The 13,356-nt window shown below is 44.2% G+C and overlaps 1 protein-coding gene across 8 annotated transcripts in view; it reads right to left on the bottom strand.

The window, feature by feature from the left end:
* Window positions 1-13,356, bottom strand: part of rnf123 (ring finger protein 123) — a 279,783-nt gene that overhangs the window by 161,857 nt on the left and 104,570 nt on the right. For all 8 annotated transcript variants that reach the window (XM_074649864.1, XM_074649888.1, XM_074649882.1 and 5 more), the window contains 2 exons: window positions 9,667-9,750; window positions 356-463 (listed from right to left, as the gene is read on the bottom strand). In XM_074649864.1, the coding sequence (XP_074505965.1) occupies window positions 356-463; window positions 9,667-9,750 (192 nt within the window). The remainder of the gene's footprint in view (window positions 1-355; window positions 464-9,666; window positions 9,751-13,356) is intronic.

The raw sequence follows: 13,356 nt of genomic DNA on the forward strand, positions 1-13,356 counted from the left end.
AGACAGACAGACAGACAGACAGACAGAGAGGATCCACATTAGCTTCCTACTGGTGTCCCTGAGCTCCACACAACAACAACAACAACAACAACAACAACAAAAATTTGGAAAAACAAGAAAAGGCAACACAAGCCAAATATAAAGATCAGAAAATCAGTGAAATAAGTCAAATTGTGAAAAAGATTCTATCAACTTCCAATGAAAGCAAAAAAACAACACTGCAACAAAATAAATAGCAAAAAAGAAAAATGAAAAACACTCGACTGTCTAGAGAGAGAGATTGAGACAAACGGTAAAGGGATTATAAGTGACAGGAACTGATGAGCCAAACAGCAGTGTGGAGGATCTGGATCACCTTGGAGTAGATGGTGGCGTTGATCCAGGCCAGTCTCCTGCAGAGGTGGTTCAGCTTCTCTGCAAAAACCTTCTGGCTTTTCTGGAGCTCGTCCAGGATGTCTGGTCTCTGAGTGCCAGAAAACACAGTCATCATATCACAAGCTAACAATCATGACTGTCGCCACTACACAACGCTGCCTCGAGTCTGAGGATGGTGGAAGAAGTTGATACGAGTGTCTCAAAAGTCTCAGGGGCGAACCGCACTCAGCTGCAAACTTTATGGTTGTGCTGGCGCTATAACATCATTAGTGCGATATCGTTTGAGAGTCGGACCTAGAGACGGTGCAAATAGCGGTTGCAAGTGCACAATTCATGATGCTATCAGCTGCCGCAATCCATTCTGTCTTGTTAACTTATTTCCAATATTCGGAGCCGGAGTTGCAGGATACAGGAAGTCGGCTCCGGTCTCTGGCTCGCTTGAGCAGAGCGGAGGAATTGTAGTTTCGTAGCATTTATTCACCGACAAATAAACTGTACACACACTGCTACACCTACGTTCACAGCTAGAACGCCACCAACAACCTCACACTCACCGCCAACACACACACACACGGTCTGTTGGAAACTCTACGTGTGAAAGACTACGTGTGCGGCGGCGAGCACAAATACACACACTGTTTGTTGGACACTCGCTAATGTGACGCCGGGCAGACACACAGCTGACAACCTGCTAAACTAAACTAAATGTGCGGTGGACACTTTTACTTGGAAAGTGGCTGCATGTCCGCAACACTACACGCAGCATCGTAGCTGCTAAGTTAACGCTCCCGGACGGTGAACTGGAGACTCCCGTCAACTAATATCTCTTGTGCTACTGCAGCTGGTACGAGGCACAAATCTTGTCAGTTAACGGTTAATAATCGGTTAATGAGGGTCGGTTATCGGTTAAGACATTTTTTCAAAATGAGCATCCCTAGATGCGTATAATGTGAGTGCATTGTGCTGTTGGATACTGGCGGGTTTACATATCACAATGTTTTGTTTTGTTGTTGATTCATATTTCTGAATATATGAGGGTTGGGTCGTGGAACTGAAACTCACTTTCACTCACTACTATCAGAGTTATTAATAACATGAATCCAACCAGGGCGCTGGTACTGACATGTTAGGAGGCAATGCTAATGAGACGTCCAGTGAACAACTTACACACTAAGTCCCAAATGCATGAAAAAAATCTGTATGATGGCATCTAAAATATCTCCTCCATTATACAGTAAGACTGTTGTCATTGGTGTGAGTGCTGTTTTAAACCAAAGCCACAACGTATAAAGTGTCTGGCTTTGCTGCACACTCACAGCATTATTTTAATTTCAGTGCCGACACACCGACCGATGATTCAACTTCAGTCAGACAGCTAATTGTAGAACTTTGTCCGTTAATGATGCTACTGTTAAGTTTGCTGGTGACACTTGTGTCCTGCATGAACTAATAAGACGAGCAAGCCCGACTAGGCTGGCCGGTGTGTTGACTGGAGCACAGCCAATTATATGCAACTGAGCACCAACTAACAAAAAGAAAACCTGTTCGACTTCATGAGTAGCCCACACAACCACCAACAGACTGCAAGAGATAAGGATGAGCATCAAATATTTAAAAATGTTTAGACACTATTATGGCTTCCTTCTAATTTCTATTCTAAGCCATATTTCTTTCGCCAAGAAAACGTGTCAACAAGGCATCTACTAAATAAAGTTGCGCTCATTCATGGGTTTACTCACGGTTAGATGTCCTTTCTGTCATTGGATGCATATGATTGATTTGCAGCCTTTGTGTGTGTGTGTGTGTGTGTGTGTGCGTGTGTGTTAAACTACATAAACCAACCCAAACAACCCAAAACAGGATATGCCGCGGCAACCCAAAGTAAAGAAAAAAGATTAACTTAAACTTTGTCTTATTGAAATGAACAAACTATATTAAAGCCCGTTAAAAAAAACTATTTCGGCTCTTGGCGTCCTTAAACAGCTGCGCTCTCCACAGCTGATACTAAATCAGGATGACGGCAACAGGATGACGGCATCAACTGGTGCCAAATTTATAAACAATTCAATGCTGTGGTTGGCCACATGGGGCAAAAATACCAATTACTATCAACATAATGTTTCTCTTATAATAAGGAATTCAACTACTCCTTTCTCAATATTTGGCTCCTACATACCGGCCCCTATTGTTCTAAGTGCAAAACGTAACAATTCAACTAAACAAAAAAATGGAGCCAAACTAAAAATAAATAAATATGTTTCTTATCGTACTACCTCATAACTGTGTTATGTGTTTGAGTGCACTTGAAATCTCGATTTAATCTGAAGTTTCTACTAAAAGGCATATCTTGCTGATTGGCCGCTGTAGAGTGCTGGTCTTTGTCTTCAGCAGTACACTCCTGACATGTCCTCTTGAGTCAGCCTTTGCTTCTATGATTCTACCCAAGATCCATGAGCCTCTAGGGGCATTACTGTCCGCCACCACTACAATATCTCCTGTTCTGAAGTTTCTCTTGGTGCGATTCCACTTCTGCCTTGCTTGCATCAGAGGAAGGTATTCTTTTATCCATCGAGTCCAAAAGAGGTTTGAAATGTACTGGATTTGTCTCCATCTGCGCTTGGCATATAGATCTTCCCTTTGGAACAATCCAGGTGGGAGAATGGGTTGCACCTTGAGCTGCAACAGATGATTGGGTGTAAGGGGTTCCAAGTCATTTGGGTCACTGCAGGTTGTTGTTAAAGGGCGACTGTTAAGTATGGCCTCAACTTCACACATGACTGTTTCCAAGCTTTCGTCATCAAGAGTCTGCTGTTTTGTGACTGACAGAAGGATCCTCTTGATTGAACGAATCAATCTTTCCCACACCCCACCATGGTGTGAACCCGCAGGTGGGTTGAATGTCCATTTTACTCCTCTTTGCAAGAGAGCATCTTTGATCTTATTTAGGTTCCAAGCTTGGAGTGCTTCTCTCAACTCTCTCTCAGTAGCAACAAGATTTGTGCCGTTGTCTGATCTGATTTCCTTAACCTGCCCTCTCCTGCAAATGAAGCGTCTGAATGCATTTATACATGAACTGGTGTCAAGGGAGTGGGCCACTTCTAAGTGAACAGCTCTACAGGACAGACATGTGAAGATTACTCCATATCTTTTTACTAGGCTTCGGCCTCTCTTGACTTCTATTGGCCCGAAGTAGTCTACACCAACAAGTGTGAAGGGAGGTAACTCAGGTGTCAGGCGGTCTCTGGGTAAATCTGCCATTTTTTGCTCACCTAGAGCTGAATGAAGGCGTCTGCATGTTACGCACTCTAATATAACCTTTCTAGCGAGGGTGTTCGCACAAGGGATCCAATATTTCCGTCTTAACTGAGATAACATGATGTTTCTTCCACTGTGGCCTACTTGGTCATGGATGTGTTTGAGCAACAGCTTGGAAACATGATGATCCTTCGGCAGGATTATTGGATGCTTTGTTTCCTCTGGCATAGCCGACCTGCTTAGTCTTCCGCCCAGTCTGAGCAGGCTATTCTCCAATCTGGGGTCTAAGTTAAAGATGGGGCTATCCTTTCTTACTGTGAGGCCCTTCTTTAATCTTGCAATCTCATTTTGAAAGCCTTGTTGCTGACAGAAGCATGCAATAGCTTTTTCAGCACCGCTTATGTCATCCACTGAGAGACTGACATTGGTTATGGAGCTTTTAAACTTGTCCATCTTTTCCTTAATTAGTCCATTCCATTTTGCTTGGCTTGCTTCCTGCGACTGGACTGTTTCAACAACTTCTTTTCTTTTCACATGCAGGTCTCGAAGCAGTTTCTTGAGTTTTAGAAGCCAGGCGACTGACTTTGTAAGTCGGTGCCAAGATGAGAAGTAATGAATCAGAGAACTAGTGCTGTTGTGTTGTTCTTTCATTATTGTATTGACAATTACTCGTTCCTTCTTTATCTCAGGGTCATTTGGACAAATCGAAGTTAGTTCAGTTGTCAAGATGGGCCACTCCTGCTCTGCTCTTTGGAGAAAGATCGGTCCATTCTTCCAAAGATCTGATCTTATGAGGGCTTCAGCAGTTAGACCTCTAGAGGCAAAGTCTGCCGGGTTGTCTTTAGTGTTGATGTATCTCCACTGCTTGACATCTGACACTTCTCTGATGGCACTAATTCGATTGGCCACAAATGTCTGGAATCTTTTGGTCTCATTTTTAATATACTTCAAGACTGCAGTACTGTCAGTCCAAAACACTGATCTTTCTAGCTGCAGATGTAGCTCTGAGGTTAACATCCTCTCCATACGTACTGCTAACATGGCTGCAGTCAACTCCATCCGTGGTATGGTAATCTGCTTGAGGGGCGCTACTCTGGCTTTTCCCATCACAAATGCTACATGCACTTGATCTTGTGTGTTGGTGAGCCGCAGGTAGGACACTGTTCCATAGCCAAGCTCACTCGCATCACAAAAATGGTGCAATTGTGCCCATTTTATCTTGTCGAAGCTTGGTGGTTTAATGCATCTGCTAATGCTGAAGTTCTCAACCGTATGAAGATCTGCAAGCCACCTTTGCCATGGTTGAATGAAACCATCTGGGACTTTTTCGTCCCATCCATATTTTAGCTTGCAGAGCTCTTGCAAGATTAGCTTTGCAGTGAAGATGAATGGTGCTATAAATCCAAGAGGGTCGTAAACAGAGCTTACGACCGACAAAATGCCTCTTCTAGTACAGGCTTGCTGCTTAAGTGCAACCTTGAATGTAAACTTGTCATCTTCCACTGACCACTGGATTCCAAGAGCTCGTTCAATGGGAAGGTCTTCTGAGTCTAAGTCCAAGCTCTTTATTTCTTTTGCTCTGTCTTCTTTGGGTATAGAAGCCAAAACATCTCTGCTGTTACTCACCCATTTTGTGAGATGGAATCCACCTTGTGCACAGAGTCTGCAGAGTTCTTTACAGAGTGCTATTGCTTGTCTTTCTGTGGACACGGACTTAAGACAATCATCAACGTAGAAGTTGTCCATTACAGTGCCGATGGCCTCAGCAGAGAATTTATCCTTGTTGTCCTCTGCAATTTTTTTGAGTGCGTAGCTAGCACAGCTTGAAGATGACGTAGCTCCAAACAAATGGACTGTCATCCTGTACTCCTCAAGGCTTTGGTGGAAATCACCTCCTGGCCACCATAGAAAGCGCAGGAAGTCTTTGTCTGTTGGTGTGACTCTAACTTGATGGAACATACCTTCTATGTCAGCCATCATAGCAACAGGCTCCTTCCTGAAACGTAACAAGACACCTATGAGGGTGCTGGTTAAGTTTGGACCTTGAATGAGCTCATTATTCAGTGAGAATCCATTGAAAGAGGCGGAGCAGTCAAACACAACACGGATTTTTTCCTTCTTGGGATGGTATACGCCATGGTGTGGTATATACCACACCTTTCCATCGTTTCTTTTAAGCTCCGACCTTGGTACAGCTTCAGCATGACCTTTTTCTATGACCCCTTGCAGGAAGGCGGTGTATTCTTCTTTTAACTTTGTATCCTTTTGTAACTTTCGTTTCAGGCATGATGCACGCTGCTGGACCACTTGACGATTATCAGGCACTTTAACTTCGTCCTTTTTAAAGGGCAATGGTAGCTGATAGTGTCCATCCTTGTTTTCAGCCCTTTCCATTATCCCCATGAATCTTTTGTCCTCCACCGACATCTCGTTTTTTTCTTCATAGGCTTTTTCAGGGAAGTCATGGTTATACTGCTGTAATAGCAAATCACTCAGGTTAGATACTGAAATGCGATTAGCATAGATGACTGGATTCTTTTCATTAGCAGGGTTATCCAAAAGGCCATTTACCACCCATCCTAAGGCGGTTCTGACGGCATAGGGCCCATCGCCTTGGCTGTTGATAACTTGCTGTGGTTCTAGAAGCTTTGGTGCATTCATTCCTATGAGTAGCCCAATGTCTGCATCAATGTGTGGTATATGGACTTCTTTTAGGTAGGGCCATTTTTTGATCATGTCATCAGTGATTACATGCTCTTTCGTGACTGGAATTTCATCCTGAGTGTATGTCTCAGGGAGCTGTAAAAATTCCTCTCCATCAAGACCGCTCACTTCAAGGCCTTTGAGCACACTGCTTCCCACTATTTTCTGTTGACCCATAGTGCGCAACAGGATTCTTGTTTTCTTTCCTTGGACTTGTAACTGCTGTCTAAGGGCTTCAGTGCAGAAGGTTGCAGAGCTTCCTTGATCCAAGAATGCATGTGTCTGTATTATCAGATTTGAATTTAATGCCTTTACTTGAACAGGTATCACAGAAAGTGGGACTAATTGAGTGTTACCGGCCCCCGTGCAAGCATTGGAGTCCAAAGAGACTAGTGCACTTACAGATGCTTTCTCTGTCTTTACTGGATTTTCAAATGTCCGTCTTCGCATATGTAGGACTGTTGGATGCCTGAGAGTACACTCTTTGCAGATCAATCTTTTCTGACAGTTTCTACTAAGATGCCCTCTGGTGAGACAGCCAAAACGTATGCCTTTTCCTTTAAGGAAGGAGATCTTGTCAGCATGACTTATTTTTCCAAAATTCATGCATGTTTCTAATCCATGATTTGCATTGCAGTATGGACAAGGCTGTAGAACTGGTGTTAAGCTGGGAGGACTCGCAGGAGTGTTTGACTTGGGAGCGAGAACTGAGTTGTTTGAAGTTGCTATGGTGACGAAGCTACTTCTTTTATAAGCTGGAGCAATTCTCGGCTTAGAGTCCTTGGTTACTTTACTGTCCCTTTTGGGTAAACCATCTTGCAAATCACCAAACAATGGATCCATAGCGATATTTGCATGTCTTTCAACAAACTCAACCAGTTGTTGGAACTGGGCTCTTTTCTTGCTGCGTTCATAGTGGTCATAAGCTGTTGTCCTCCATCTCTCCCGTAGCTTATATGGGAGCTTTGCTACCACACACTTCATGTTGGTAGCATGATTCATTTCCTTTAGAGCATTGATGTTTACCATAGCATTACAGCAGCCACGTAAGAACAGTGAATATGAATGCAAAGCTTTGCTGTCCTCCGCCTTTATAGGACTCCAATTGAGAGCTTTCTCCTGATATGCATGAGCGATGAGGATTTCGTTGCCATAATGTTTTTGTAACAGCCTTTTAGCTTCTTTGTAGCCTTTTCCTGTTTCCATGTGTTGACAGCTTTTAACAAGTGACTTTGCTTGTCCCTCAGTGAACTGTTCCAAAAAGAGCAGTCTGTCTTGGTTACTGCTTGTTCTCTCTTCAATGCACTGTTCAAATGTCCTCATAAAGTTAATATATTTAAACGGGTCTCCTTTAAACACAGGAATTTCTCTAGATGGTAAGGCTGCAAGTCTCTGTTCATTTATTAGCATGTCTGTTATCATGTTTTGTTTCTGCATGACACCAACCAAACTGTTTCTGGTACCTTTAAATGATGAGCGTTTGTTAGATACAGTGCGGTATCCATCCATGTCTCGTCTTGTATAAGTGTCTCTCTTTTGTTCAACAGGTAAATAATTTGTGACATTTTTAGTTCCTTTCGACTTTGCTGAAATTTTAGCTCCTTTGCCCTTTAAAGACTCCCAATTATATTCATCCTCCTCTTCTGAATCATCTCCATCATCATCAGGATTGTCATCATCTTCATCGTCATCGTCATCATCATCATCATCATCATCCTCAGATTCCATATCTGCCTTTTCTATAGGTGGGAATGAAGCCAGCTGAGCAGATTCAAAATATTCATTCATTTTATCTTCAGCTGTTGCAATGGGAAACTGCTGCAATTCATTATCCATTATGTTCATTGCTTGAATTCTTGCTTCAGCGACAGCAATATCCGTGTCAATAGACAGGCGTTCCTTTCTTGCTTTCAAGTCAAGTTCTTCTTTTTCCAATTCTATTTTCTTTTCTAATGCAGCAGCACGTGCAAGCAACTCAGCTTTCTTGGCCTCTGCTTCTCTGCGTATTGAGGAGCTAGTGGATGCTTTGCTGCCTTTTGATGTAACTGAAGCATTTTCATTTTCTTTCTCACTTTCAGGAGACTGCATTATATTTTCCACAGGAGGAGCACGTTCAATCCATTTTTCCACCTTTCTTTTGAAATCTTTGTTATTAGCATGTTTTGGTAAATACCAATATCTATGATCACTCTCCTTCTCATCATCAGGCAATAATTCTTGTACCGTCTGATGCAGCGCAGCAAACGCAGTTAACAACTTGCAAAATACACTCGCATAACGTTAGACATCACTCAGGTTGTCATACGTGCCAAGAAGTGGCTCTAATACATTAATTTTGCTCGTCAACTTTGCCAGCGCCGCTCTTCTTGCGTTTTTCTGTTTAAATAAAGCAGCTTCTGCGGCTTTTAAGGTGAGTTTTCTCTCGCGCTTTGCGCGCACCGCCTGAACACTTTCAGGTCCGTGTAATTCATCCTCTTCAGCCATACTAACAGGCTACACCATGCAGTTCATCACAAACATTTCTTCATCTTCTTTCACGCTGTTTTCCCGATCTCACACTCCTTCCATCCCGATGTAATTTCCTTTTTTCGTTCCACTACGTCGCACATTTGAAAGTTTTTTAACTAATATTATGGCTTCCTTCTAATTTCTATTCTAAGCCATATTTCTTTCGCCAAGAAAACGTGTCAACAAGGCATCTACTAAATAAAGTTGCGCTCATTCATGGGTTTACTCACAGTTAGATGTCCTTTCTGTCATTGGATGCATATGATTGATTTGCAGCCTTTGTGTGTGTGTGTGTGTGTGCGTGTGTGTTAAACTACATAAACCAACCCAAACAACCCAAAACAGGATATGCCGCGGCAACCCAAAGTAAAGAAAAAAGATTAACTTAAACTTTGTCTTATTGAAATGAACAAACTATATTAAAGCCCGTTAAAAAAAACTATTTCGGCTCTTGGCGTCCTTAAACAGCTGCGCTCTCCACAGCTGATACTAAATCAGGATGACGGCAACAGGATGACGGCATCAACTGGTGCCAAATTTATAAACAATTCAATGCTGTGGTTGGCCACATGGGGCAAAAATACCAATTACTATCAACATAATGTTTCTCTTATAATAAGGAATTCAACTACTCCTTTCTCAATATTTGGCTCCTACAGACACAAACATAAGACAAGCATATGTTTTCAGTTATGATCAGCTGAAGAACATCAACATACACACTGCTGAATGACATTTAACAAAACAAGTGAAACTAGTGATTCATTCTCACTGAACAACACTCCAAAAACATTAAACATGAACAGGAATTATGAAAGAGCTTACTCTTGCAGGGCATCGGGCGATCTTCTCCTCGGTGTCCTTCAGTGCGACGGCGTATTCATGGACATCATCTGAAACCACCACCATCTGAAAGAAGAACGGAAACAAGCTCATGGCGTTTCTCGTTTGGACATTTTAATAGTGTTTATTAATTAGCTTCATGACGGCAACAGTCACACCGTGTATTCTGTAAACACACAGCTTTATTGCTGCAACCTAAGTGAGGCGGTGGAGGTGCCAGAAAAAAGCAGAGCTGTACAACTGTACAACCAGAAACCAGTGGGGCTACGTCAACTGTACCAGCTAGAAACCAGTGGAGCTACGTCCACTGTACAACCAGAAACCAGTGGGGCCACATCAACTGTACAACCAGAAACCAGTGGGGCCACGTCAACTGTAAAACCAGAAACCAGTGGGGCTACGTCAACTGTACAACCAGAAACCAGTAGAGCCACATCAACTGTACAACCAGAAACCAGTGGGGCTACGTCAACTGTACAACCAGAAACCAGTGCAGCCACGTCAACTGTACAACCATAAACCAGTGCGGCCACGTCAACTGTCCAACCAGAAACCAGTGGGGCCACGTCAACTGTACAACCAGAAACCAGTGGGGCTATGTCAACTGTACAACCAGAAATCAGTGGAGCAATTTCACCTGTACAACCAGAAATCAGTGGAGCAACATCTACTGTACCAACCAGAGACCAGTGGAGCTACGTCACCTGTACAACAAGAAACAAGTGGAGCTATGTCAACTGTACAACCAGAAACCAGTGGGGCAACCTCAACTGTATCAACCAGAAACCAGTGGAGCTATGTCAACTGTACAACCAGAAACCAGTGGGGCTACGTCAACAGTACAACCAGAAACCAGTGGAGCTATGTCAACTGTACAACCAGAAACCAGTAGGGCTACGTCAACTGTACAACCAGAAACCAGTAGAGCCACGTCAACTGTACAACCAGAAACCAGTGGGGCTATGTCAACTTTACAACAAGAAACCAGTGGAGCTATGTCAACTGTATCAACCAGCAACCAGTGGAGCGACCTCAACTGTATAAACCAGAAACAAGTGGGGCGACGTCACCTGTACAACAAGAAACCAGTGGAGCTATGTCAACTGTACCAACCAGAAACCAGTGGGGCGGCGTCAACTGTACAACCAGAAACCAGTGGAGCTATGTCAACTGTACCAACCAGAAACCAGTGGGGCAACGTCAACTGTATCAACCAGAAAACCAGTGGGACGATGTCAACTGTACAACCAGAAACCAGTAGAGCCACGTCAACTGTACAATCAGAAACCAGTGGGGTGGCGTCAACTGTATCAACCAGAAACCGGTGGGGCGACCTAAACTGTATCAACCAGAAAACCAGTGGGGCGATGTCAACTGTACAACCAGAAACCAGTGGGGCTATGTCAACTGTACAACCGGAAACCAGTGGGGCCACGTCAAATGTACAACCAGAAAGAGGTGGGGCTACGTCAACTGTACAACCAGAAACCAGTAGAGCGACGTCAACTGTACAACCAGAAACCAGTGGAGCAATTACACCTGTACAACATGAAATCAGTGGAGTAATGTCACCTGTACAACAAGAAACCAGTGGAGCTATGTCAACTGTACAACCAGAAATCAGTGGGGCCACGTCAACTGTACCAACCAGAGACCAGTGGAGCAATTACACCTGTACAACCAGAAATCAGTGGAGTAATGTCACCTGTACAACAAGAAACCAGTGGGGCTACGTCAACTGTACAACCACAAACCAGTAGAGCCACGTCAACTGTACAACCAGAAACCAGTGGAGCTATGTCAACTGTACCAACCAGAAACCAGTGGGGCGACGTCAACTGTATCAACCAGAAAACCAGTGGGGCGATGTCAGCTGTACAACCAGAAACTAGTGGGGCTACCTCAATTGTACAACCAGAAACCAGTGGAGCCACATCAACTGTACAACCAGAAACCAGTGGAGCCACATCAACTGTACAACCAGAAACCAGTGGAGCTATGTCAACTGTACAACCAGAAACCAGTGGGGCGACCTCAACTGTATCAATTAGAAACCAGTGGAGCTATGTCAACTGTACAACCAGAAACCAGTGGAGGAATGTCACCCATACAACAAGAAACCAGTGGAGCTATGTCAACTGTATCAACCAGAAACCAGTGGGGCGACGTCAACTGTATCAACCAGAAACCAGTGGGGCGACGTCAACTATACAACCAGAAACCAGTGGAGCTATGTCAACTGTACCAACCAGAAACCAGTGGGGCGACGTCAACTGTATCAACCAGAAAACCAGTGGGGCGATGTCAGCTGTACAACCAGAAACTAGTGGGGCTACCTCAATTGTACAACCAGAAACCAGTGGAGCCACATCAACTGTACAACCAGAAACCAGTGGAGCCACATCAACTGTACAACCAGAAACCAGTGGAGCTATGTCAACTGTACAACCAGAAACCAGTGGGGCGACCTCAACTGTATCAATTAGAAACCAGTGGAGCTATGTCAACTGTACAACCAGAAACCAGTGGAGGAATGTCACCCATACAACAAGAAACCAGTGGAGCTATGTCAACTGTATCAACCAGAAACCAGTGGGGCGACGTCAACTGTATCAACCAGAAACCAGTGGGGCGACGTCAACTGTACAACCAGAAACCAGTGGAGCTATGTCAACTGTACCAACCAGAAACCAGTGGGGCGACGTCAACTGTATCAACCAGAAAACCAGTGGGGCGATGTCAACTGTACAACCAGAAACCAGTGGGGCTATGTCAACTGTACAACCGGAAACCAATAGGGCCACGTCAACTGTACAACCAGAAACCAGTGGGGCTACGTCAACTGTACAACCAGAAACCAGTGGAGCTACGCCAACTGTAAAACCAGAAACCAGTGGAGCCACGTCAACTGTACAATCAGAAACCAGTGGAGCCACGTCAACTGTACCAACCAGAGACCAGTGGAGCAATTACAACTGTACAACCAGAAATCAGTGGAGTAATGTCACCTGTACAACAAGAAACCAGTGGAGCTATGTCAACTGTACAACCAGAAATCAGTGGGGCCATGTCAACTGTACCAACCAGAGACCAGTGGAGCAATTACACCTGTACAACCAGAAATCGGTACAACAAGAAACCAGTGGGGCTACGTCAACTGTACAACCAGAAACCAGGGGAGCCACGTCAACTACACAACCAGAAACCAGTGGGGCTACGTCAACTGTATAACCAGAAACCAGGGGAGCCACGTCAACTACACAACCAGAAACCAGTGGGGCCACGTCAACTGTACGACTAGAAACCAGTGGGGCCACGTCAACTGTACAACCAGAAACCAGTGGGGCTATGTCAACTGTACAACAAGAAACCAGTGGAGCTATGTCAACTGTTTCAACCAGCAACCAGTGGAGCGACCTCAACTGTATAAACCAGAAACAAGTGGGGCGACGTCACCTGTACAACAAGAAACCAGTGGAGCTATGTCAACTTTACAACCAGAAACCAGTGGGGCGGCGTCAACTGTACAACCAGAAACCAGTGGAGCTATGTCAACTGTACCAACCAGAAACCAGTGGGGCAACGTCAACTGTATCAACCAGAAAACCAGTGGGGCGATGTCAACTGTACAACCAGAAACCAGTGGGGCCACGTCAACTGTACAACCAGAAA

The sequence above is a fragment of the Sebastes fasciatus genome, chromosome 1 (assembly GCF_043250625.1).
Source record: "Sebastes fasciatus isolate fSebFas1 chromosome 1, fSebFas1.pri, whole genome shotgun sequence".
NCBI lineage: Eukaryota > Metazoa > Chordata > Actinopteri > Perciformes > Sebastidae > Sebastes > Sebastes fasciatus.